This window comes from Canis lupus, chromosome 6, assembly GCF_048164855.1.
Source record: "Canis lupus baileyi chromosome 6, mCanLup2.hap1, whole genome shotgun sequence".
NCBI lineage: Eukaryota > Metazoa > Chordata > Mammalia > Carnivora > Canidae > Canis > Canis lupus.
In genome coordinates, this window is record NC_132843.1 from 6147871 (window position 1) to 6169227 (window position 21357).

The 21357-nt window shown below is 33.5% G+C and overlaps 1 protein-coding gene across 11 annotated transcripts in view; it reads right to left on the reverse strand.

The window, feature by feature from the left end:
* Window positions 1-21357, reverse strand: part of ANKRD12 (ankyrin repeat domain 12) — a 123628-nt gene that overhangs the window by 56294 nt on the left and 45977 nt on the right. For 8 of the 11 annotated variants that reach the window (XM_072828726.1, XM_072828734.1, XM_072828727.1 and 5 more), the window contains exons 4-7: window positions 16913-16981; window positions 13571-13717; window positions 9555-9755; window positions 6379-6521 (exon numbers count right to left, since the gene is read on the reverse strand). In XM_072828726.1, the coding sequence (XP_072684827.1) occupies window positions 6379-6521; window positions 9555-9755; window positions 13571-13717; window positions 16913-16981 (560 nt within the window). The remainder of the gene's footprint in view (window positions 1-6378; window positions 6522-9554; window positions 9756-13570; window positions 13718-16912; window positions 16982-21357) is intronic. The other 3 variants (XM_072828731.1, XM_072828732.1, XM_072828733.1) reach the window with 1 other exon arrangement.

Consider the following 21357-nt stretch of genomic DNA (forward strand, 5'->3'; position numbering starts at 1 on the left):
AAAATATTTACTATCTGGCCCTTTACAGAAAAAGTTTGCCAAACCCTGTTCTAGATCAGTAAACCACTCAATTCTTCTAGTTTCCATCTCCCAAAATATTGGTTTTGTTTCTTCTGTTTTTGTTCTTGTGCATCTGTCATTTAGAGTCTCCTCTTACTGTCATTTTAGGGGTTTGGAAAAGGTAACCAAAATAAAACCTTTTAGTTATTATAAATAATACTGTAGTGTACACCTTTGTAAGTTGAGAATTTTCCATTTTTAGGCTTATTTCCTTAGGCTAGAGCTCTAAGATACAAAAATAGAATGCAGGATCTTGATATTGCTGAAAACTTTCTACACCCATCAGGAAATAATCAGCAAATACTTATTACGTGTCTATGATGAGTCAGGGACAGCTTCTTAATTCAGATGTTACAAAACCCCAACATAGATAATCCTTTACAGATTATCCTGACATGCAAATAATCATTTATGCTAAAAAGGATTTAAAATAACTTAAAGTTGCTTAAAACACAAGAGGGAACAAACTCGAAATAGGTAAAAATGGTGAAATTAGAGATAGGTATCTAAAACGGAACTAGGAAAAAGGCATTTCAAAAATACGTATCATGAAAAACTATACATACTTGCAAATAGTAAGCTAAAGATTAGGTTCTTAGTAAGTTATGTTAATCTTCTTGCTCTAAATAATTTTAAAAAGGGCACAAAACTGCTATCTTTCTGTCTCTCTCACCTTAGAAATGTTTTATGGATGGCTGAAATTGTTCTAAGTATTACTGAAAGAAATTCAATTGTTAGGTAGAGATTCATAATAAATGGTACAGATAGATATATACAAATGAGAGTCTGGTGGCTCTCATTTCCCTCCTCCTCTTTGGGTGTAAGTAAAAGAACAAGGAGAAAATAGCTCTGAATTGTGACTCCTACTATCCTAGGCATGTTGGTAGGAGGAAAAGCAAGGATCCCTTGAAAGTAGCATGCCAGTCTCCCTCTGGAAAGAGACTGGAAGTAGTGTTTGAGTCCCTGTAAGTAATGAACTCAAAGGTCAGCCTCTGGAAATATTTGCAGCTCTGTGCACATTTAGAAAGTTGTATTCATATAAACGTGTCTAACAAGGCATAATTCTTTAACATATTTAAAAACTAGGAAATCTTTATCAGTTTAAAGAAAAACAATTCATCTTTGATAAACTATTAATAATGTTTTTAAAAAGAAGAGCAAAAAGTACAGTATTTAAAATATCATAGCCCAGGTGCCTGGGTGGCTCTCACTATTAAGTGTTGAACTCTTGGTTTTGGCTCAGGTCATGATCTCAGGGTAGTGAGATCAAGTTTCCCTCTCCACGCACTCCCCCCACCATCTCCGCCCCCCAGTCCCTATCCACATGCATGTGCTTCTCTCTTTAAAAAAAAAAAAGTCATAGCCAGAAAATAAGTCACTTTCTGATAAATGCAGTGGAAAAGGAAATGTACCCTATATATTGTCAGGCCTTATAAATGAAGTCTTGTTATCATATAGGCATATACAGATTGCCAAGGGAGCAGAAAAGACTGGTCCAGTGGTAAGCAAAAATCAGTTTAGGAAAAATAACATTTATAGGCTGCATTTTTCTTCAAAATTAGAACTTTGATAATCATGAAAAATACCTTTGAGAAAAAAGTAAATAAGAAAAATAGCATTTTTAGTTTTCCAAATTTTAGTTTCTAAAATATTTGGGTATATATGAAAAATACTAATGTAAAGGTAGCTTTTAATCTTTTACCTCTGACATTTCTATATAATTTTAGATTTCAGGGTATGTTTATATGCACAGTATCTTTTTCCCCTTCAAAATATGCCCTTTAGATAGGTATTATCTATTACATAATTTAAAGATGAGGAAATGGAGAGTCAGAGAAAAGTAACTTGATCACAATCACATAGTTGGTAAGTTGGCCAGGGCAAAAATTTAATTCATATCTACTTTCATTCCAAATTCCATTTTTTCCTCAATTAGAGTAAAATTTGTTTTTTTAGGCAGCTTAACATTGAAATTTTTCCTGCATGTCAAAAAAGAAAATATAGCAGAGAATGTTTGCTGCTAAAGAAAGAAAAAAAGAGGATTTTCCAGCAGAAAGGTATGAAAAGATATCAAAATCTAAACTAGGACATCACGAAGCATGTCTTATCTTTCTCACTAGAGACTGTATTAAATAATAATTCTCCCAGATTACTGAGTCATTATCTCATTTTCTGTGAAAAGACACGGAGATTAGAGCACCTGGGTGGCACAGTTTAAGTGTCCAACTCTTGGTTTTGGCTCAGGTAGTGATCTCAGGGTCCTGAGGTCTAGCCCCGTGTCAGGCTATGCACTCAGTGTGAAGTCTGCTTGAGGTTCTTTCTCCCTCTCCCACTCGTGCTTCCTCACATCAATCCATAAATCAACCAACCACTCTCACACATGTAAATAAATAAATCTTTTTTTTTTTTTTTTTTTTTTAAAGACATTGAGATTGATTCTTTTTGGTCCCTTAATCTGGAGTCACATTAATTCAATAAACCTGGGAATGTCTTGGAAGAGAGGGATTTCTTATGTCAACGCTCCTCCACACTCATGGAGAGGCTGAGGGTATTGAAATGTAACAGGCCACACAGTCTTAACAAGACACACCAGAGCTTATTTGATTATTGTGGTAATTAAAAGAAACAATACATATAAAATATTTATAACACTTCTTGTCCACAGTGAAAACACAAATACTGCTGTGAGAAGTTAATGTAATGTAGTTCACAAAATAATAACACAAACTAAATGATCAGAGGGAAGTTATCCATATTTAGCTTCATATCCCACTCATTTTATCATTTGAATACTGAGGGTTTTTCTTGCAGCAAAATATGATTTTCATTTTTGTTACCCAGTTGGTTTTTTATATTATTTGACTTTGGGAAATATTCACTGAAGCCTACTGACTCAAAGAAGGCAAACAAATGCAACTACCTGAAAATGCAAAGTTATAAGAACCTCAGATAAATGATTTATGTGACACTTCATTACCAAGTCTTCCTTAATATGAAAAATTGCAGTAGTTCCAAATGTTATTCAGATCAATAAGCAATAATATCTTCATTTGTAATGAAACGGTGCTACTTATATGCAGACTGTTCAAATATACCTCAAAGAAAAAGTTATTTATGGCACAGTTTCAAGCAGAGGAAATTTCTGACTTTGTGGAATTCAGAGTACAAGATATTAAAAGTGATGGTAGTGAAGACTAAGTGTTCTTCCAACTTAAAAAGAAATGTTGTATATAATACCAGACTTGCTGTAAGATAACTAAACCTTCTCTTCTATTACTATCACTGGGCCATTCAACAGGAAAACAATGTATGAGGACATTTTTTTAAAGGGAATTTCCTGCCCTTATACCATATGAGGTTCACTTGGGATTATATCACTGTGAAAATAAAGTTTTACCCATGTCAGGAGTTTGGGGTTCACATAGGACAATGTTTGACTCTTGCTTGGAGAAACCTAAGAGTGAACAGTTGATTGGATTTGCTGCTGGTAAGCAAGGAGGGAAAGCAGTCATGGAAACAGATCTGCATGTTCACTAGTGGTGGGCAATGGTGTGTGTTGCCCTGGGCTATGTCTGGACTATAGATTGAAGTGGAGAGGCAGCTGCATATGGATCAGCAGGGCAGGTAATGGTGCTGGGCAGAAGCTGCCAACTGAAGTTTATAGTGGATAAACTGCTCAGATACCCTCTTCTGGGCCAAGATACTTACACCTCCAGATGCTGGGAGTATTGCTCACTAACAACTGCTAGCAAAGTTCCTCACCAGGAACTGCCATGGCCAAAGGGAGTAGAAGTACATAAGGGTATGCCTCCTTGCCATCAGCAGCTTGCATTCTCACGTGGGGGCACACAGACCTAATGCTTACCGCAAATCAAAGCATCTCAGAAGTGCATCCTAGTATCAAGAACTCCCAAAAGATTGGCTGAAGTGTTGGTGTGGCTGCACTGCAGTTCAGATTCTCCCTGTTATCTCCTGCTCCTGTCACATCCTTACAGGTGTTGTTCCTGAAATCATAACCCTCTTTCCTCCTTTCCTCTGCAATCACCTGAAAATTTCTGTCTCAGAATCCCAGGACACCCAACCTATGGTATATGTGGAAGTGGTTCTAGGAGCAGTGTCTAAAACAGGATTTCTGAACTGGATTACATGCTCGCTGCCATGATTTAGACAGAGTACTGACAGTCCTAACATACTGTGGTCAGGTCATTGTTCAAACTTTCAGGTCTTTTAGAAAAGTACCCGGAAAGTACTAATTGTAATGACTGTGCTTCTCTTCTCAAGCCTTCACAGCCAGGCAAATGCACCTTTCTCCATTCCTGAAGAGAAGTCTTCCTCAAAATAAGAGTAAGTTTTTGGGTTTAGACAGCACAGTGGAGAACAGTTTAATGGGATTTTCCTTAAGTCAGGAGGATTGAATAAAAGTATCTCTAAGACAGAATGAGTTTACAGCCTCCCCTCACCACTGTCAAACGTAATCCTCCTATGCTTGGCTTCTAGAATGCTAGAAAACATTCTTATGTTATCCAGACAGGAAAGTAGAATATTGCTTTCTGGAGAAACTATCTGTCCCAAGAGAAGGACCTACAAATACTGACATTTAGGAGACTTCTGACAAAACTGCTATCTTGTCCCCCAGACATATTATAGAGAAGCCCAACAGCCAACAAGCTCTGCACATTATACATCATGTCAATCAGGCTTTTTAGAGCTTCATTCAAATATGAAGGAACAGAAGTTTACAGAAAATCTCGAATGTGAGAAATACACCAAATCAGAGCAATAATATGTGAAAGATCTTGGGAAATCAGTGACCATGCAGGAAGTGGAATAAACCACTTAATATCCTCAGAGAGTTAAGATGGGCATCCAGGAACTGGAAATCTCATGGAGAGACTGAGAATCCCACATGGGATTAATGGTAAAGCAATATTCCAGGACAGCATCCATGCTACAGATCTAAAGAGCAACTAGTCCAAATCAGATCAGGATACAAGATATCTTGTATATAGGGGATATGAGAAATCCCCCATCAGTATTTCTCAAAAGTAGTAAGCTGATCAATGTGCTTTGTTTTATTTACAGGCATTCAGGCATTTAAGAGTTATGTCACAGAGTAAAGAAGAACAAAAATAGATGCATGGAAAACTAACAAAACAAACAAACAAAAAAAAACACAACCAAAAAACTACAAACAAGGCAATGTGTTAACCTAGAAAATAAAAAATCCAAAAAAGAAAAAACAATTATATATAGTGCAGTATTGACTGGTACAGACTAGACAGTATAGATTCTGTGAGTCTCTGAGCAGCAATAAAATCCTTTGCAGGAGGTCAATAAATAATAACTAAAAATTAAAAAACCAAGGGCAGCTTCATCTTGTTAGAAATACAGAAGTAACTACTAGAATAAAAACCTACAATAGTTGCTTTTGGCAAAAGATTCTGGGAAGTGGGAAGAACAGGAGTCTGCAGTTATCTTTAAAAGCTGAATAGTACTTTTCAGCTTTCTAAATTATGTCCAAATATTCTTTGACAGAAGTAAAAAGTATGTAAAGAGAAAACCTATTTATCTGAAATGCAAAATCCTGCTTTAGAAACATTGCTTATAGTGCCCCAGGTTGTTCTGTTCTCATTGTAAGATTACTGCAACACAATTAAGCATTAAACACACTTAAAACATGAGCTTCATTACAACAAAGATGGGTTTAGTTTTATTTTAGAATGGGTTTATCTTTGATATCGACATGCCAAAGACTGAAAATGCAAATGGAATTTAAAACCTACCAGGGTTCATAGAGTTACAGCAAAACAAACTAAAAATGAAGTTTAAAGATGCCATTAATCTGTAAGCATATATAATCATGTTTGATTACGTTTTTAGTATACACGTAAGTCATCTAAATATGCTAAATAAATGTCAGCTAAAATTCAGGAATGAAGGTTGCATAACAAGAGGTTGTTAAAATTAATAAGTCTAAAAAAATATATAGGCAGGAGTACTCAGGCAAATTTTAACTGTAAGTAAAATCTGCCTTAACCACTACACCTAGTTATCTGACAGTAGAAGCCCTTGCAATAAAAATTTACCATCCTGTTTAATTATCAAGTCAGACAGATTTTATGAAGATAGGATATGTAAATCTGTCTGTGATAGGGATTAGCAATGAGAAGGCAGAAAAAAGGAAAAATAAAACATAGATGAGCTGACCAGGTAATGAATGAAATAGGACATGAGATGGTATGACTAAGAAGTGAACTAACTAACTCTGGGTTGAATAAATACTTTGCAAATGTATACTGATTTTTCTATCATACTTACATCTCTGTGCCCACTACTAGCAGAATCATGGAGTGGAGTGTCATCATCTAATCCTTGTGTGTTAACATCTGCTCCAGCTGCTATAAGTATCTTAGCAACATCATAATATCCAACGTTGCAAGCTTCATGCAATGGCGTCCAGCCTAAAGTTAGAATATTAATTTAACATGGTTAAACTGTACTAATTCAAAATATGTCTTTTAATAAACATAAACTGTGTGAGTTACACTGATTCTAATGCATGTAGTACAGAAGAAAAAAAGAATGATGAACAAGCTACTGGAAATAAACACCTAAGAACACTACCAATTTTACAGAAGGTTCATTTATGTTAGTATTATTTCCTTTGGGGATAAATTATCTTACCAAAATATTAAACATTTAAGCTTATCCAATGAATATAAATTTGCTATAATTTATAGTAATCATCTGAACTATGGAAAAAGAGCAGAGAAAGCAGACAAAACTTTTTTTTCAGACAAAATATTAATAAGCTTGTTAAAGGATTTCAACAAACAAAAAAACCCTATGTTTTAAGAGTTTTCATCTTTTCCAGACTTAATATCTACTTTAACTAAAATAAATTTGCCATTACAGTAACTTTGGTAATAAAAAAAAGTAACGTGTTCATGAAAGAAAAAATTAGAAAACAAAAAATACAAAGCAGAAAAGAAGCATCACCCATATTCCACCACCCAAATATAACACTTTCAAGGATCTAGTCTAAATCCTAAATTTTCTCCCTCTTAGACTTATTAATTTCTTAAGGTAGGCTCCATGCTTAGCATGGAGCCCATCTTGGGGCTTGAACTCATGACCCTGAGATCAGTATCTGAGTTGAGATTGGGAGTTGGACACCCAACAGCCTGAGGCACTCAGTCAGGGACCTCTAGATTTATAATTTTAAAGCAAAACTGGGAAAGTTGTTTACCTGTCTTCTACTTACTGCAGTGAAAATAATCTCCCATGTCATTAAACTTCTACAACACAGTATAACACTGATTGATACACCATAATTTATTTAAGCAAGATCCTATTACTGGGCATTTTGCAATTTTTAAAATATTAAAAACAATGCCACAACAAATACCCTTACAACTAAATCTTCATGCATAGCCATGACTAAATATTTAAGGTAAGTTTTTAGAAATGGAATTAGTAGATCAAAACCCTTTTTGGTTTCTGAAATATAATGATGCATAATATATTCTTCTGATATATAATATGGAGTTTTCTTCTAGAGTGGATGCTATGCATTTTAAGTTTAATTCTTTAAAGCAGATCCTGTTCATTGCCCTTTTTACTATTCACACCAAATAGAGAAATGAATTCCAAGTGTGTTCTACTAGGGCTACATGTAAAGCAAAACAAAAACAAAATTTGGAAATGAAAAAACAGAGGGATATAGTTTTATTATATAGGAATAGAGAAGGCCTTCTAAAAGAAAATCAAAGAACCCATAAACAAAAAGATTAACTGGTATTATGTAAAAAATTAAAATTTTAGTGTAATAAACAACATTGAAGTGAAAATTCAAACATAGCCACAGATAGTGAAAACCTTTATAATATTTGAGAGAATTAAAACCTACACTAAGCAAAGGGCTCTTACATATTAATAATACTCCCATAAGACAAATGGCCAAAAGACTCCATCTTGCAGGTCACAATATATACATAAATTTATAGTACACACTAGAAGAAATATTCAGTGTCACTACTGATTAGGAAAATCCAAATTGGGCAGCCCCTGTGGCTCAGCGGTTTAGCGCCGCCTTCAGTCCAGGGTGTGGTCCTGGAGACTGGGGATCCAGTTCCGCGTCAGGGTCCCTGCATGGAGCCTGCTTCTCCCTCTGCCTGTCTCTGCTCTCGCACTCACTCACTCTCTCTCTCTGTGTGTCTTTCATGAATAAATAAATAAAATCTTAAAAAAAAAAAAAAAAAGGAAAATCCAAAGTAAGGACTTTTTTCATTTGTCAGATTGTTAATAATTAGACTGATAATATCCAGCTTTAGTAAAGATGTTAGGAAAACGGCTCCTGATAGTAGTGTATACTGATAAAAAAAATTTTTTTTGGGGGGGGCATTTGCCTGTATTAAAAAAATTTTTAAATATGCATCCCCTTAACAGCTTCTGTTCTGAAATTCTAAAACCCTTCTATAACTATACACTGAATTACTTTTGTAGGAGTGTTCAATAAAGTATTGTCCATTGAATCTATACTATGCAACAGTATGCAGCTATTGAAATGAATCAAATAGAACCACTTATATGTATTGACAGAAATATCTGTAAGACATTCAGTAAAAAAAGGCAGGTTACAAACCTAAAGACTGATAGTATAGATGGAATGATTTAATTTTTTTAAAAAAGCCTATATATGAATAAATGTTCACTTTATACATATGATAAAAATGCACAGAAAGGATAACCTCCAAATTGGTAACACTTCTGTGGCAAAAAAAAAAAAAAAAAAAAAAAAGAGAAGAAAAAAAACCGTACTGTACAATGTGAAACTAAAGGGATCTCTATATTGTTCCCTACATGCTTTAACTGTTTGAATTCTTTACAGTAAGAATGTACTGGTATGGTATTTGAGTAATTAAAATAAAACACTAACATGCTCAAAGTTCTCATGTTCAACTGAATAATGTCCTTCAAAGACTTATGAAATAACACTTTGGAAAATTCATCTATAATAGAATCTAAATTGGATAAAGAATTTTATGGTAATAGGTAATTTTAGGATTTAGACTAGATTCTTCAAGTTTAATATTTAAAAATTTGAGAATCTGAGTAGTAGTTCTTTTTTTTTTTTTTTTTTTTTTTGGTTTTATTTATTTATTCCTGAGAGACAGAGAGAGGCAGAGACATAGGCAGAGGGAGAAGCAGACTCTATGCAGGGAGCCCGATGTGGGACTCGATCCCGGGACTCCAGGCAGATGCTCAACTCCTGAGCCACCCAGGCATCCCAAAAATTTGAGTAGTTCTTGACATAGAATTGCAGCAGAGGATCAGGGTTTTATGTACATAGTCCCAAAGAATTTTATAATAAAATATACTTTTAGAACTTTTTTGTTTCAGCAAGAGGAATGTAGGAATGCAGATAACACAAGAATCTGTTTAGATGATAAATTTTGGTTCCTGAGCATTAATCTTATAATAACTAGTCTTACCTGCAAAATCTTTCACATTCACATTTGCCCCTAAACTTATTAATTCTTTGACTTGTTTCACGTCTCCTCGAATAGCTGCCATGTGTAAAGGAGTTTCACCACGTTCATTTCTTTTATTAACTTTATCTTTTTGTCGAGATGAGGAACTGGGAGTTTTCTTCTGGGCTGGTGTTGTTTGTGATGGATGATTTGGTGTGGAATCTGTAAGAAAAAAGGTAGTTAACAAAAATTTTAAGGCTAAATATTTTGTATGTTCATTGGTTTGTAATATGTAATTTCCTGGAATGGGGGAATATCTTCTCACCCTAACATTCCAAAACTTGGCTTAGATGATATATTAATATTTAACCAAATACATGGAAATTTTCCTTTAGGGTTTTCAAATATTGCATGAGCAAATTTAGAAAAAATGTTTTATTCTGTCAATTTATAAAACTGGCTTAAAGTGATGACGAAGTATCAAATATGTGCCCTAAAAGTGTTGCTCAATGAATAACCGGATAAACTGAAAAACAAAAACAAAACAAAAAACAAAACACAAAAACACCAAAAACCCAAAAAACCAATCCCAACGTATGTTATTTTAGTATTCCAACACCTAGATGAAATGACATTGAAGGCTAGAGTTCACACTTCTAACTCAAAGTTCTATGCTAAATTAAACATTGAGGTCATAGCTGATTTTAGCATAACAATGAAGCTTAAGATCAGCAAGAAATAAGGACAGTCTGGGAAAGACTTTAAAAAAAATGGGCTGATAAAAAAGAAAACAATTTGCTTTGTTTTGATTCTCATCTTTTGATTTTTGTTCCAGTCGCCAGTCGCCATACCAAAAACAAGAAGATTAAACAAGATGATACCCAAAGTTCTCCCTCTTGTCCAATTTCAGAATTACTTGGAAAAAAACAAAACACAATAGGTTCCTTAATCAGTTAAGGATTTCAGACATGTACACTGTTAATAATTAATTCTGAGGATTTACAACTATTTAAAAGAAACTATTCTATGAGAAGAAAAGTCTATGGAAAATAAATTTCTTGCATCATAATTTTCTTGCAAACTGATATGATTAGAGAACTAAAGTACTATCATTCTTTCCTCAATTAGAAAAAAACTGCACATTAATTTTGGATTTTGCATCAGTTTCCTATCTGGACTTCTATATTGTACACTCCATAAAAGCAAGGATAGTTGTCTACCTTATTAATTACCATATCTCAATGTTTAGAAGACTTCTTGGCACATGGTTCTTGGGATATGGTGAAACTCATGCAGTATTTGTTGAATGAATACACGAATTTTACTATAATCTTTTTAAAAAATATTTTATGTTTTTGAGGGAAAGGGCATGAGCAGGGGGAGGTGCCAGGGAGTGGGAGAAGCAGGCTCTCTGCTGCGCACGGAGCCTGCCTTGAGGCTGGATCCCAGGACCCCTGAGATCATGACCTAACCAGAGCTGAAGTCAGATTCTTAATGGACTAAGCAACCCAGGTCCCCCATGAATTTTACTATGATCTTTATAGTCGAATTATTTACTAAGAAACTTAGCTATTCAACTTCTTAAAAATGACAGAATATATTTTTTATTCATGCAACTTGCAAGGAATTAATTCATACAAAATTTCGTTCATTATTTCAAAATAATATTCACATACATAAAAGTCATACGATCCATAATGGCAATCAGGATAAACATAACATAAACATGTAAAATTAATTATGTAATGGATAAAATAATGAATCCTAAACATAAACATGTAAAATTAATTATGTAATGGATAAAATAGTGAATCCTAAACTGCATGTATGTTTATATTTTGGCAAACAGCTTTGTATTTCAAGAGCTTTCTACTCTAGTTCTACATATAATAAAGCTGACTACCGATCATTAAGTGAAAAGAATCAACTGCATTATCATGTGATCTTATTTATATTTTAAAACACAAACAACACAGGGAGCCTGGTTGGGTCAATTGGTTGAGCATGTGACTCTGGATCTCAGGGTTCTGAGATCAAGCCCAATGTTGGGAGTAGAGTTTACTTAAAAACAAAAACAATCCACAAACCAAAACCAAACTACAACAAAAGATACGTATTTGCATGTTTATGCCTAGAATATTTCTAGATAAAATACTGGAGATGAGGCAAGATTAACCTTCTGCCTTTTAATTTATTCTAAGAATAGAGGTTTCTGGTATTTGAAAAGTGAGTCTTTAAAAGTAAGTCTTCTCAGGGCACCTAGGTGGCTCATTTGGTTAAGTGTCTGACTCTTGATTTTGGCTCAGGTCATGATCTAAGGGTCATGAGATCAAGCCTCTCGCTGCACATGGAGCTTGCTTAAGATTTGCGCGCATCTCTCTCTCTGCCCCACTCCCCCTGACTCCCTGCTTGTGCATGCTCTCTCTCTTTTTAAAGATTTTATTTACTTATTCATGAGAGACACACATAGAGAGAGAGAGAGAGAGGCAGAGAGAGAAGCAGGCTCCATGCAGGGAGCCCGACGTGGGACTCGATCTCGGGTCTCCAGGATTACTCCCTGGGCTGAAGGCAGCGCTAATCTGCTGAGCCACCCGGGGATCCCCACGTTGAAAGTTTTAACAGTGCACAGTATCTTTAATTTGGCTATAGTCTTTCAGAAACTGGCTGGAAAGGTAGGAAAATAACCCCAAACAACATGCTCTACTTAAAAAAGCAGGAGGCCTTAAAACACATTTATTAGTGAAAGATACCAGACATACCATGATTTGATGGAATCTATAATACACAGAAACTCTAAGAATTTTACCATGTCATCATAGTTTTTTTTTAAAAAAGAGCCAATATGAGAAAATTTTCCTAGAGAAATTGTCCTTATTAGTGCATTTCAACAGGGTGTGTTATATTACCCAAAATCTTATACGGAGATGCTTTGAATTCAGAGCCAGACACAATTGATTTACTTTATCACAGTTAATGAGGACTGTCTGTACAACTTAAAATTTTTTTGTGTTGTTAGTTGCCAAAATGCATTCAATGCTCAACAGTAATTACCTTCTCAGCCCAGGTATCTGGATTTTATCTACCTTTTTATAGCTCCTTTTAATTAATTAACAGGTTGGGTGGTTTGTTCCTTGTTGTTTTGGTTCTACTAGAAACCCATCTAATTTTTTTTTTTGGAGGGCACAGAATAGGAATAACCCCTCACCCACATACATGTAGTACACCACCTTAATTGGAAGTGTGAAATGAAATATGAAATAAATTGACGTAGTACGCTGCAAACATTTTTACTTTTAAAGTAATTTAGATCTCGCACCAAAAAAAACCATGGATAACATTATTGCTTCTAAAAGAGAGGAAAAAATAAAACAAGATGAAATCAGAGAGGAAGACAAGTCATAAGAGATCCTTAATCATAGGACACAAACAGGATCGCTGGAGGGAAAGTGGGTAGGAGATAGGATAACTGGGTAATGGACATTAAGAAGGGCACATGATATAACGAGCACTGGGTGTTATATTAGACTGATGAATCACTGAATTCTACTTATGAAGCTAATAATACATTATATGTTAATTAACTTAATTTAAATAAAATTAAAAAAATAAAAGTACTAATGTGGTAAGATTACCAGTTTATCATATCAGCAGGGTGCTAGCAAACTGAAAAGTAAACTATAAACGTCGAAGCAGCTTTACAGAAACTGGGGTAAAAGATTCTTTAGTAAAGTGAAAGCACACACTGTGTGGATTTCTCAAGTTGAGTAACCATTTCTAAATTACCCGTTTTAGTTGACAAATATTTACTGAATGATCACTAAGTACAAAGATCCCTGCTCTTACAGGCCCTCATCTGGTGACAGACAATAGAAAATTATCAAATGTAAAATTACAAACTTATTTTAAAAAGTTGTTACTAAATTCAAGAAAAAAATTAAAATTTTAAGTAGTTGAAAGTTTAAAGTAGTTAATGTTAAGATAAAGGTAGAGAGTCTGAAGAAAACTAAGAATACACATTATCTCAATAACGGTGTCACCTGGACTGTTGTCTCTTGCTGTCATCTGCATAAGAAGTGCCATCTGCTTCCGCTCAGAGAGTGGATAACCAAAAAGAATGCTAACTGGTGTGGACTTCTTATTTCCAGCTTCCTTTTTTGTTTTCTTCTTTTCTGGACCTTCTTTCTCTGGAATTATTAATAAATATGTAAGAATCTGAAACAAAGGTAAGCACTGAAAAGCAAAACATAAGAAAACTCTAAAAAAAACAGATACTAATCATGTATATGAGAAATACGTATAATATACAGACTAGCAATAATGTTGACAAAAGAACACTACACTTATATAAGCAATTTTCTTCCTGAATGCTTTGAAAAAAAATATATTCTTAACTCTACTGTTTTCTGAGAATTAAGAACATTTAGAAGTTTGTTCCTAGTAAAATTTGTATTTTAATGATTTGTTCTTTTAAATTTTAACTTCAATACTTCAAACATTCCTTAGTATTGATTGTATCTTTGAAACTTCTCTTTCATTTATTATAATTTTATTCTTCTTAATTATTGCTAAGCCCTTGTAGCAATGTTCCTTCAAATTACTTCCCCAACTTCACTGATGATTTGTACAATCTTCTAACAAGATTAAGTATTTAAGACAAATCTCATCACACAAAGTAATTATTGTAAAAAAGCATCAGATCACTTTATTCCCGACACAGGATAACTGAATATGGTATTAATGGTATTAATTAAAGCTAAAAATGAGCAAATTAAAAATTCTCTGTGTGTGTAGGTTCATGGGAGCATTTGACAATCAGCAAAGATTAAAAATATCTAAGGATTTTTTTCAAAGAGATTTGATCCATTAAAAAAAAGCCTTTCTTCTAATTTGTTCTTTCTTCTAATAATGTTCTGTATACTTTGGTTCTCTCATAGTTAATGAGGAACTGTGATTGTTGTTTTAATGATTTTCCATCTAAATAACAAGTCTTTAAATACAATGAATGTACTTCTTACCTAAAATGAAAATATTTAAGGTGTAAAAATTTTATGAAAAGTAGAAATTAAAAAAAAAAAAGGAGTAAAATCTAGTAATTTGAGGAAATAAAATATACATAGAATCCAACCTTAAAATACTTTCTAAAGCTGGGGGGAAAATTTCCTATTTGCAAAATAATGATTTTTCTGCTTCTAATGGCATTTTCACACAATGTTTTAAGAAGAATATGCTCTAAAGTGATACATACTTAGTTTACAGGAAAAAGTGAGATACTTAAAATTCATTTTAGAATTCTAGCTACCAAATGATCAAAGACATAATGATTACATTTTGGAAAACAATGTAATTGTACATATTCCAAATATTCAAGCAAAAATTTAAATCAGATACTAGCATCCAATCTGAACTTTTTCTTTAATTGAGTTACCTTGGCCTTTTGTCTGAATTCATACTTTACATGAGATAGGAAAAGAAGGTAAGAAAACAGATGCTGGTATAAGATAGCTAGGTTAGAAATAACATATACCATTCTTTGAAATTGTGTTATTAATCTGTCCCAAAGTGCGCTTTTTCAAATTTAAAGCATTCAATGAAACTTTGACCATTTGGGATCTATCCTGTGGAGAACTTGTTTCCTGACCTTTCATAAGTAAAAAATGATATTAATTTGAGAAAGTTTGGTACTTCTCAAGTATAACTGAAATATGTATTTATTTGTCCAAATAACGGGTCAGAATTTTAAAATTTAAATGTAGGAATATTGACACATGTGCTCATTTAACACAATCTCCTATAGACTTGAAATTCCACTGAGCCACTCGAAGACTTAAGACTACTTAAGTCTTAAGACTTAGAAAGACTTAAGATTTCTTTAGTCTTAAGACTAAAGAAAAACAGATTTTCAAAAATCCAACATCCTATCTTTCAAGATTCAGAGGAATTTAAGAAATAGAGATGTCTCAGTCTTATAATTGTGAAAACTAACATTTTCTTTTTAGGACTTGTCAGAATAAACAAAAAGATCAACACTGTCACATCTCAACTAGGTGTAGAGTATATTAAGGAGAAGAGACACAATTACTTTCTTGGGAAACTGGTTCATAAACCAATCGATGTCTTAAAAAACTAAAGAATATGACTTCCCACAAAGCAGCTACTGTGAAAGGAGTGGAGCAATGGAGCTGTAACTCAATTGGAACGTGTATATTTCAATTCTGAGAAAAAATGCTGCCATTGCTCTCTGGTTTTAAAGCATCCACATATCTAAAAGGTGCTTGTTATATTTTGACTTCCAGCAACAATACTCAGATCACGGATGGTTTCATCCCATAAAGCTCTTTCAGGTACACCTGGGCCATAGGTAGTCCTGTTTAGAAAAGTATACCTAGACACAGTAAGTGTAGACCTTTAAAATTTAATGCTGACTGTAAACATGTCCTTCACCCTGAAATTTTGATAAACAAATACTACAGATTTATCAGCTCAATTAATAGTTTTTAGGATAATTTTAATTATTTGGTTCTATACTATCCTCACCCAGCTCCACAAATTTATAAAACAATATAAAATATACCCACAACAGAAGGTTTCTTTCAGTTTTTATAGATAAATGTCATATGCTGAAAACTGGATACCCAGGGACTAAATAATATTTTACATTACAAAAAAGTTAGAGATACAATGTAAGCCCGTTAAAAAAAAAAAAAAAGGACAATCAAAACACCTTGACTAGTTTTTCATATACTAGAGAGTATTTATATATTCTCCCATATTCTTCCATCTGGAGCAATTATGAAGAATACATGGTGCCATCGCCAAATACAGTGGTTCCAATGGTAATGGCATTTCTCCAGGAAAGCTGCTGTTTTAATCTACTGTTAAGTGTAACATGGGCAACAAAGTCAATAGACTAAAGACAGTTCGATCCAAAATTTAATTTTTTTTTTAAAAACACTGCATGATTAAAGAGTAAGATGACATTGTCCATGAAGACCAGTACACTTGAGATTTCTTGGGAAGAATACAGAGCAAAAGAAATCAAGGACCTTGGATATCTCCCCATAGGGACTGCTGCACTACCAAGGGGCTGACTTTTATATTGTTTTCTATGTGAATAGTGGCCCCATGTTGTGCTATATATACAAATACTAAGTGGCGGTACACAGTAGTCCTGCTTGTAATGTTCATACGTAGCATGTGTTGGATATGATGCACTAGATACCACAAACAAAAACTGGAAAATTCAGTGTTACTTATGTAAGTTGACTTATTTAACCAAAGATATCTATACATGGGTTTGAAAGGAAGTTATTTATAGTACAATTACTTGTAAAAGTGACAGAAACCACTGGCTAAACAGGTGCCCCTGATAATCTAATTACCTGAGTATGTTCTGTAAGAAGATATAAGTCTCTCCCCCCAATTTTCACTTGTATGTCCTGGATCTGAATCTACAGAATGAGAAGAGACAGGAGAAAAAGAAAAAAAGCACACGAAGGGAAATGCAGAATTCAACAAACCAACATTTTTCAAAAGACACTAGTATATGATCTATCATTGTTTTTCCAAAAAAAATATTTTTAAGGTAAAGCCAAAAGCATATTTAAAACACAGGTTTGGCTGAAGATTTCAGCCTGGCTAAGATTTCAGTTTCTTCAACTGAAATATTAAAGTTGACAAAGTCAATCATGCACTTTGCAATAATAGATATTACTGATACTGCTTATTAAAAGATATCTCCCTTGAGGCTATATATTTTTTTCAATCTCTGAATATGATAAAAGAAGTAATCCTATATCACTGCTTTTCTGGTTAGAATTTGTCTTTAGAAAACCTGAATAACCCTTTTTGTTCTATGAATGCCAAACTACTCAGAAGACGTTTTGGACAGCAGTATCATTCTAGACCACAAGCTTTCTATAAATTACATACATTTTGAGTGGTATGAATTACTATACTGACCACTACTTAAGACTTCTTAGAAAGAAAGCAGCCTAAAATCAAAACAAGGTTTATCAGCTAAGAATATGGAATGCTGCCTAACAATTTTTGACAGATAATAATATTTTTCCAGTTGACTTTTGGCAATATGGCCAGAGCAGATAATTTTTACTTATAAACAATATGCCATTTTAACTCACAATATTATTTTGATTTTCATATACTCAACTTATTGACATACACTTTTCTTTCTGGGATCATTATTATAGATATTATTCATGAATTCAGTTAGGTATAAAGAAACAAGTGTTGAAAAAAAGAAACCAATTTAGAAAACAAATAAAACATAGTATTTGAAACTTTTAAAGATAAAATTAAAAAAAAAAAGTTTAGTGATAGTGATGAGAAGGCTCACTCAAATGAAAGGAAAATAAGTGATAAAATAACATTTAGGCCAATTCTAAACCAAACTGGTAAATGGATTCAATGAAAAGCCTTTTAAGGAACACTTATATTTCAAAACTGAACACATTAGCAACTAGAAAAATTCCACGATGAGTAGTTGGTATTTCATTTAAAAAACAAGAAGAAATGGCCCTCATACACTGCAAAGAAAAGAAAATGCAGCAACCAATAAATTGTGCCAACAAATCTAATTAAATGGATTACTGAAAGTAGATCATATTATTGTGACAGATTAAAGCACAATGGATAAATTGAACTTTCAATTATATTAATATAAGGAAGTAGTATAACAATTTATTCAAATCTTCCCTTGGCGGGATATTAATCCACCCTGACTTCACACACCCTTTGGCTTTAACTCAAATAAGTATGTTTATATTTGGTGCATTTGAATGTGTATTCTACAAAGATTTAATTCAGGAGTTGACTTAAAAGCTTCCATATCTTGTCCTTTGACTCACCCACTTAACCCTCTGTGCTATATTGAGACCAGACTATATTGAGTCCAGTGCTCCCTATGAGTTTTTTGTAAAATACTCAGTTCTAAGCAGAGCAATTCTCTCCCTAATACATTTTTTTGTAGCAAAGACAAATAATACTTGTATTTTTAAAGCCATCTCTTTAATATTCTGTTTTGGGTTGCAAGAGAGTAAAAAAGCAAAGAATGATTAAAAAGGTTTGCACTGTAAAATTAAAGATTTTTAATTAAAGTAGAAGTTTTAAAGATAGGGGATGGACAAGAGAAAATCTGTAATAAATAATGTCCATGAAAATCATCAAAAGGTGATTATTAAGCAAAGCACTGATTTTATCTGCTACTTTAACGTAGTTACCAGAAAAATTATATTTGTTTTTTTTTTTTTAAAAGTTCGTCTCTCCAAATTTGAGTCTATTAAAAGGCATCAGGAAAATAGAACTTCTAAGGCTGGATGGCAGAAAAGATTTAGTTTAAAACACGTGAACGTGCTCTAAAACTGCCACCATGGACTTTGGGAACAGATCATATTGTGCCTCTTTGGATTTTCTCATGCCACGTTATCTACATATGCCAAAAGAAATAAAAATTAGTAAGTAAATAAATAATGCCTAAGAAGAGAAAACAAGTATTTTTAAAAAGTGAAGGATATTGTATCTTTCTACTTATTTAAACATACAAATTAAAATGATGAAGTACACTGGTTTATCTCCACAGAACTCTAGCTCTATCAAACCTAAAGGAAAACATGTGCCCCAATGTTATTTGAGGTTAAAGAACATTCATATACTTTTGGTGGCTTTGTAACAAGACATAGCTATTTTGGAGAAACATCACAGAAATATTTAACTCTTAATCCTGTACCCCTAACTCCTGAGAATGAATAAGAAAGAATTCAGGGTATAATAAAACACAATCTGCAAAGATGCTGGTGATGGTATTACTCCTAATAAAGTAACTGCAAATTTAGTTGGAAGGCCAACAAAAGGCTGTCGCATGTATCCTCAAGATAGTTGTATTTAGTATTTTCATGTTGAGGGATTATGGCTTTCCCCTGAATGCCTTTAGACTAGAAAAGAAAAGAAGTAGGATTTTTTTGACTGACAATGCAGGAATAAAATTCATGTAGGCAGAAACATTAATAACTGTTACAGATAAAAGTAGTTTTCAGTAATTACTGTACTTAAAACTATACAGAGCGTCAGTTTTTTAAGATGCCTATCCAATATTCATTCTCTCCTGCTTAGCAGAAATATGCCAATTTTGATAGAGTGACAAATATGTCCAGCTAAAAGTAGTTAACTTTCCAGACTCCCCTGGTTAGGACGGCCTAACTAATGAGATGTAGGCAGAAGTTCCTGGGGAGGCTGTTTCATCAATGAAAAGGCAAATGGAAGAAAGATACTTTTATTGTTGGCCTTCCTTTCCTACTTTTTGCCCACGGGGAGGCAGAAGATATCATGTAACTATAAAGCAAAATGCTTAAGGACAAAGCCCATGTACATTACACATTAAGGGCAAGAGTGCAGAACGATGACAACATCCCAGCACCTGATGGTACCACCTCTCCACTGCCTACACCTGGGTCTTATTATATTAGACTACAAAAATCCCAATCTATTTAAGTCAGTGTTAGTTTTCTGTTTTAACTAACACATCACAAATGGATTTTACATGCTATGTCACTTAAAGATCTTAATTCTCTGAAGCTGGCATTACATGCACTTTTACAAATGAGAAAATCCGAGTTTATATTATATAAAGGGCTCAAATTTTTTTTTTTTTTAAGGGCTCAAATTTTTTGGCCAGGGCTAATAGGGAGCTGAGCAGGGACTCAACATTGGTCTGTCAGACCCCAAGGCCTCTGTTAATAAACACTATTCCGTGATTTACTTCTACGGTAACTATAATTAACTTACTCTGCCAGGATTCTAGACAAGGAGAGATTGAAAGTAAAAGCTAAAATAAAAGAAAAAAAAAAAGAAAAAAAGTAAAAGCTAAAAGTAAGTGATAAAGCAAGCTATAAGTATATAAGTATAAGGAGTAATTTGTCTCAAGATAAATAGTTGCTTCCACACGGTTAATGAGTCACTCTCTATACTGGCCCCTTAACATTTCATGGGACAAAATTTATGGGAATTTTCTGACAGGACAACACGGGATAGAAACTGAAATGATAGAAGCAGATATATCGGAGATTTGCTGAAATAAACATTATGATACAGCTATATTGGCACGACCTCAAGTTATGCTGTAATTTCCCCCAAATTTTGTCTAGTCAAGCAATTACTTTTTCACAGTGTCATTAAAAAAAAAAAAAAGATTTATTTATTTATTTGGGAGGGGGCAGAGGAAGAGGGAAAGAATCACAAGCAGACTCCACAACGAGTGCAGAACCTGATGTGGGGCTGAATCTCATGTCCCTGAGATCATGCCCTCAGTCAAAATCAAGAGTTGGAGGCTTAAAAAAAAAAAAAAAAAAAAGTTGGAGGCTAATCAAATGAGCTACCCAAGTACCAATATAGTGTTATCTTTTTAAAAATTAATAAATAATTAAGAATTAGGAAGTTGCCATTTGATGGCAACTTATTGCCATTATTGCTAATTTTGGTGACTGCTAAGGTTTCCTTGAATAGTATGGATATCTTTTTTTTTTTTTTAAATAATGTGTTTTACAGAAATAATTGTGTTCATTATTTTCAAAATTCAACCCATACAAAAAACAGAGAAAGTAAAAAATCATCCCAAATCCTGGAAACAAACTGTTAACATCTAGTAAGCATCATTCCAAGCATTCCTCTAAATATATATAAGGAGAAAGGAATTGGTGTGTGGGGGAGTTAATTTACATACAAATAGAAAAATATTATGTGTACTATTTAAAAATAAAAACTGCAAGATTTTTTAAAAAAGATTTTATTTATTTATTCATGAGACAGACAGAGA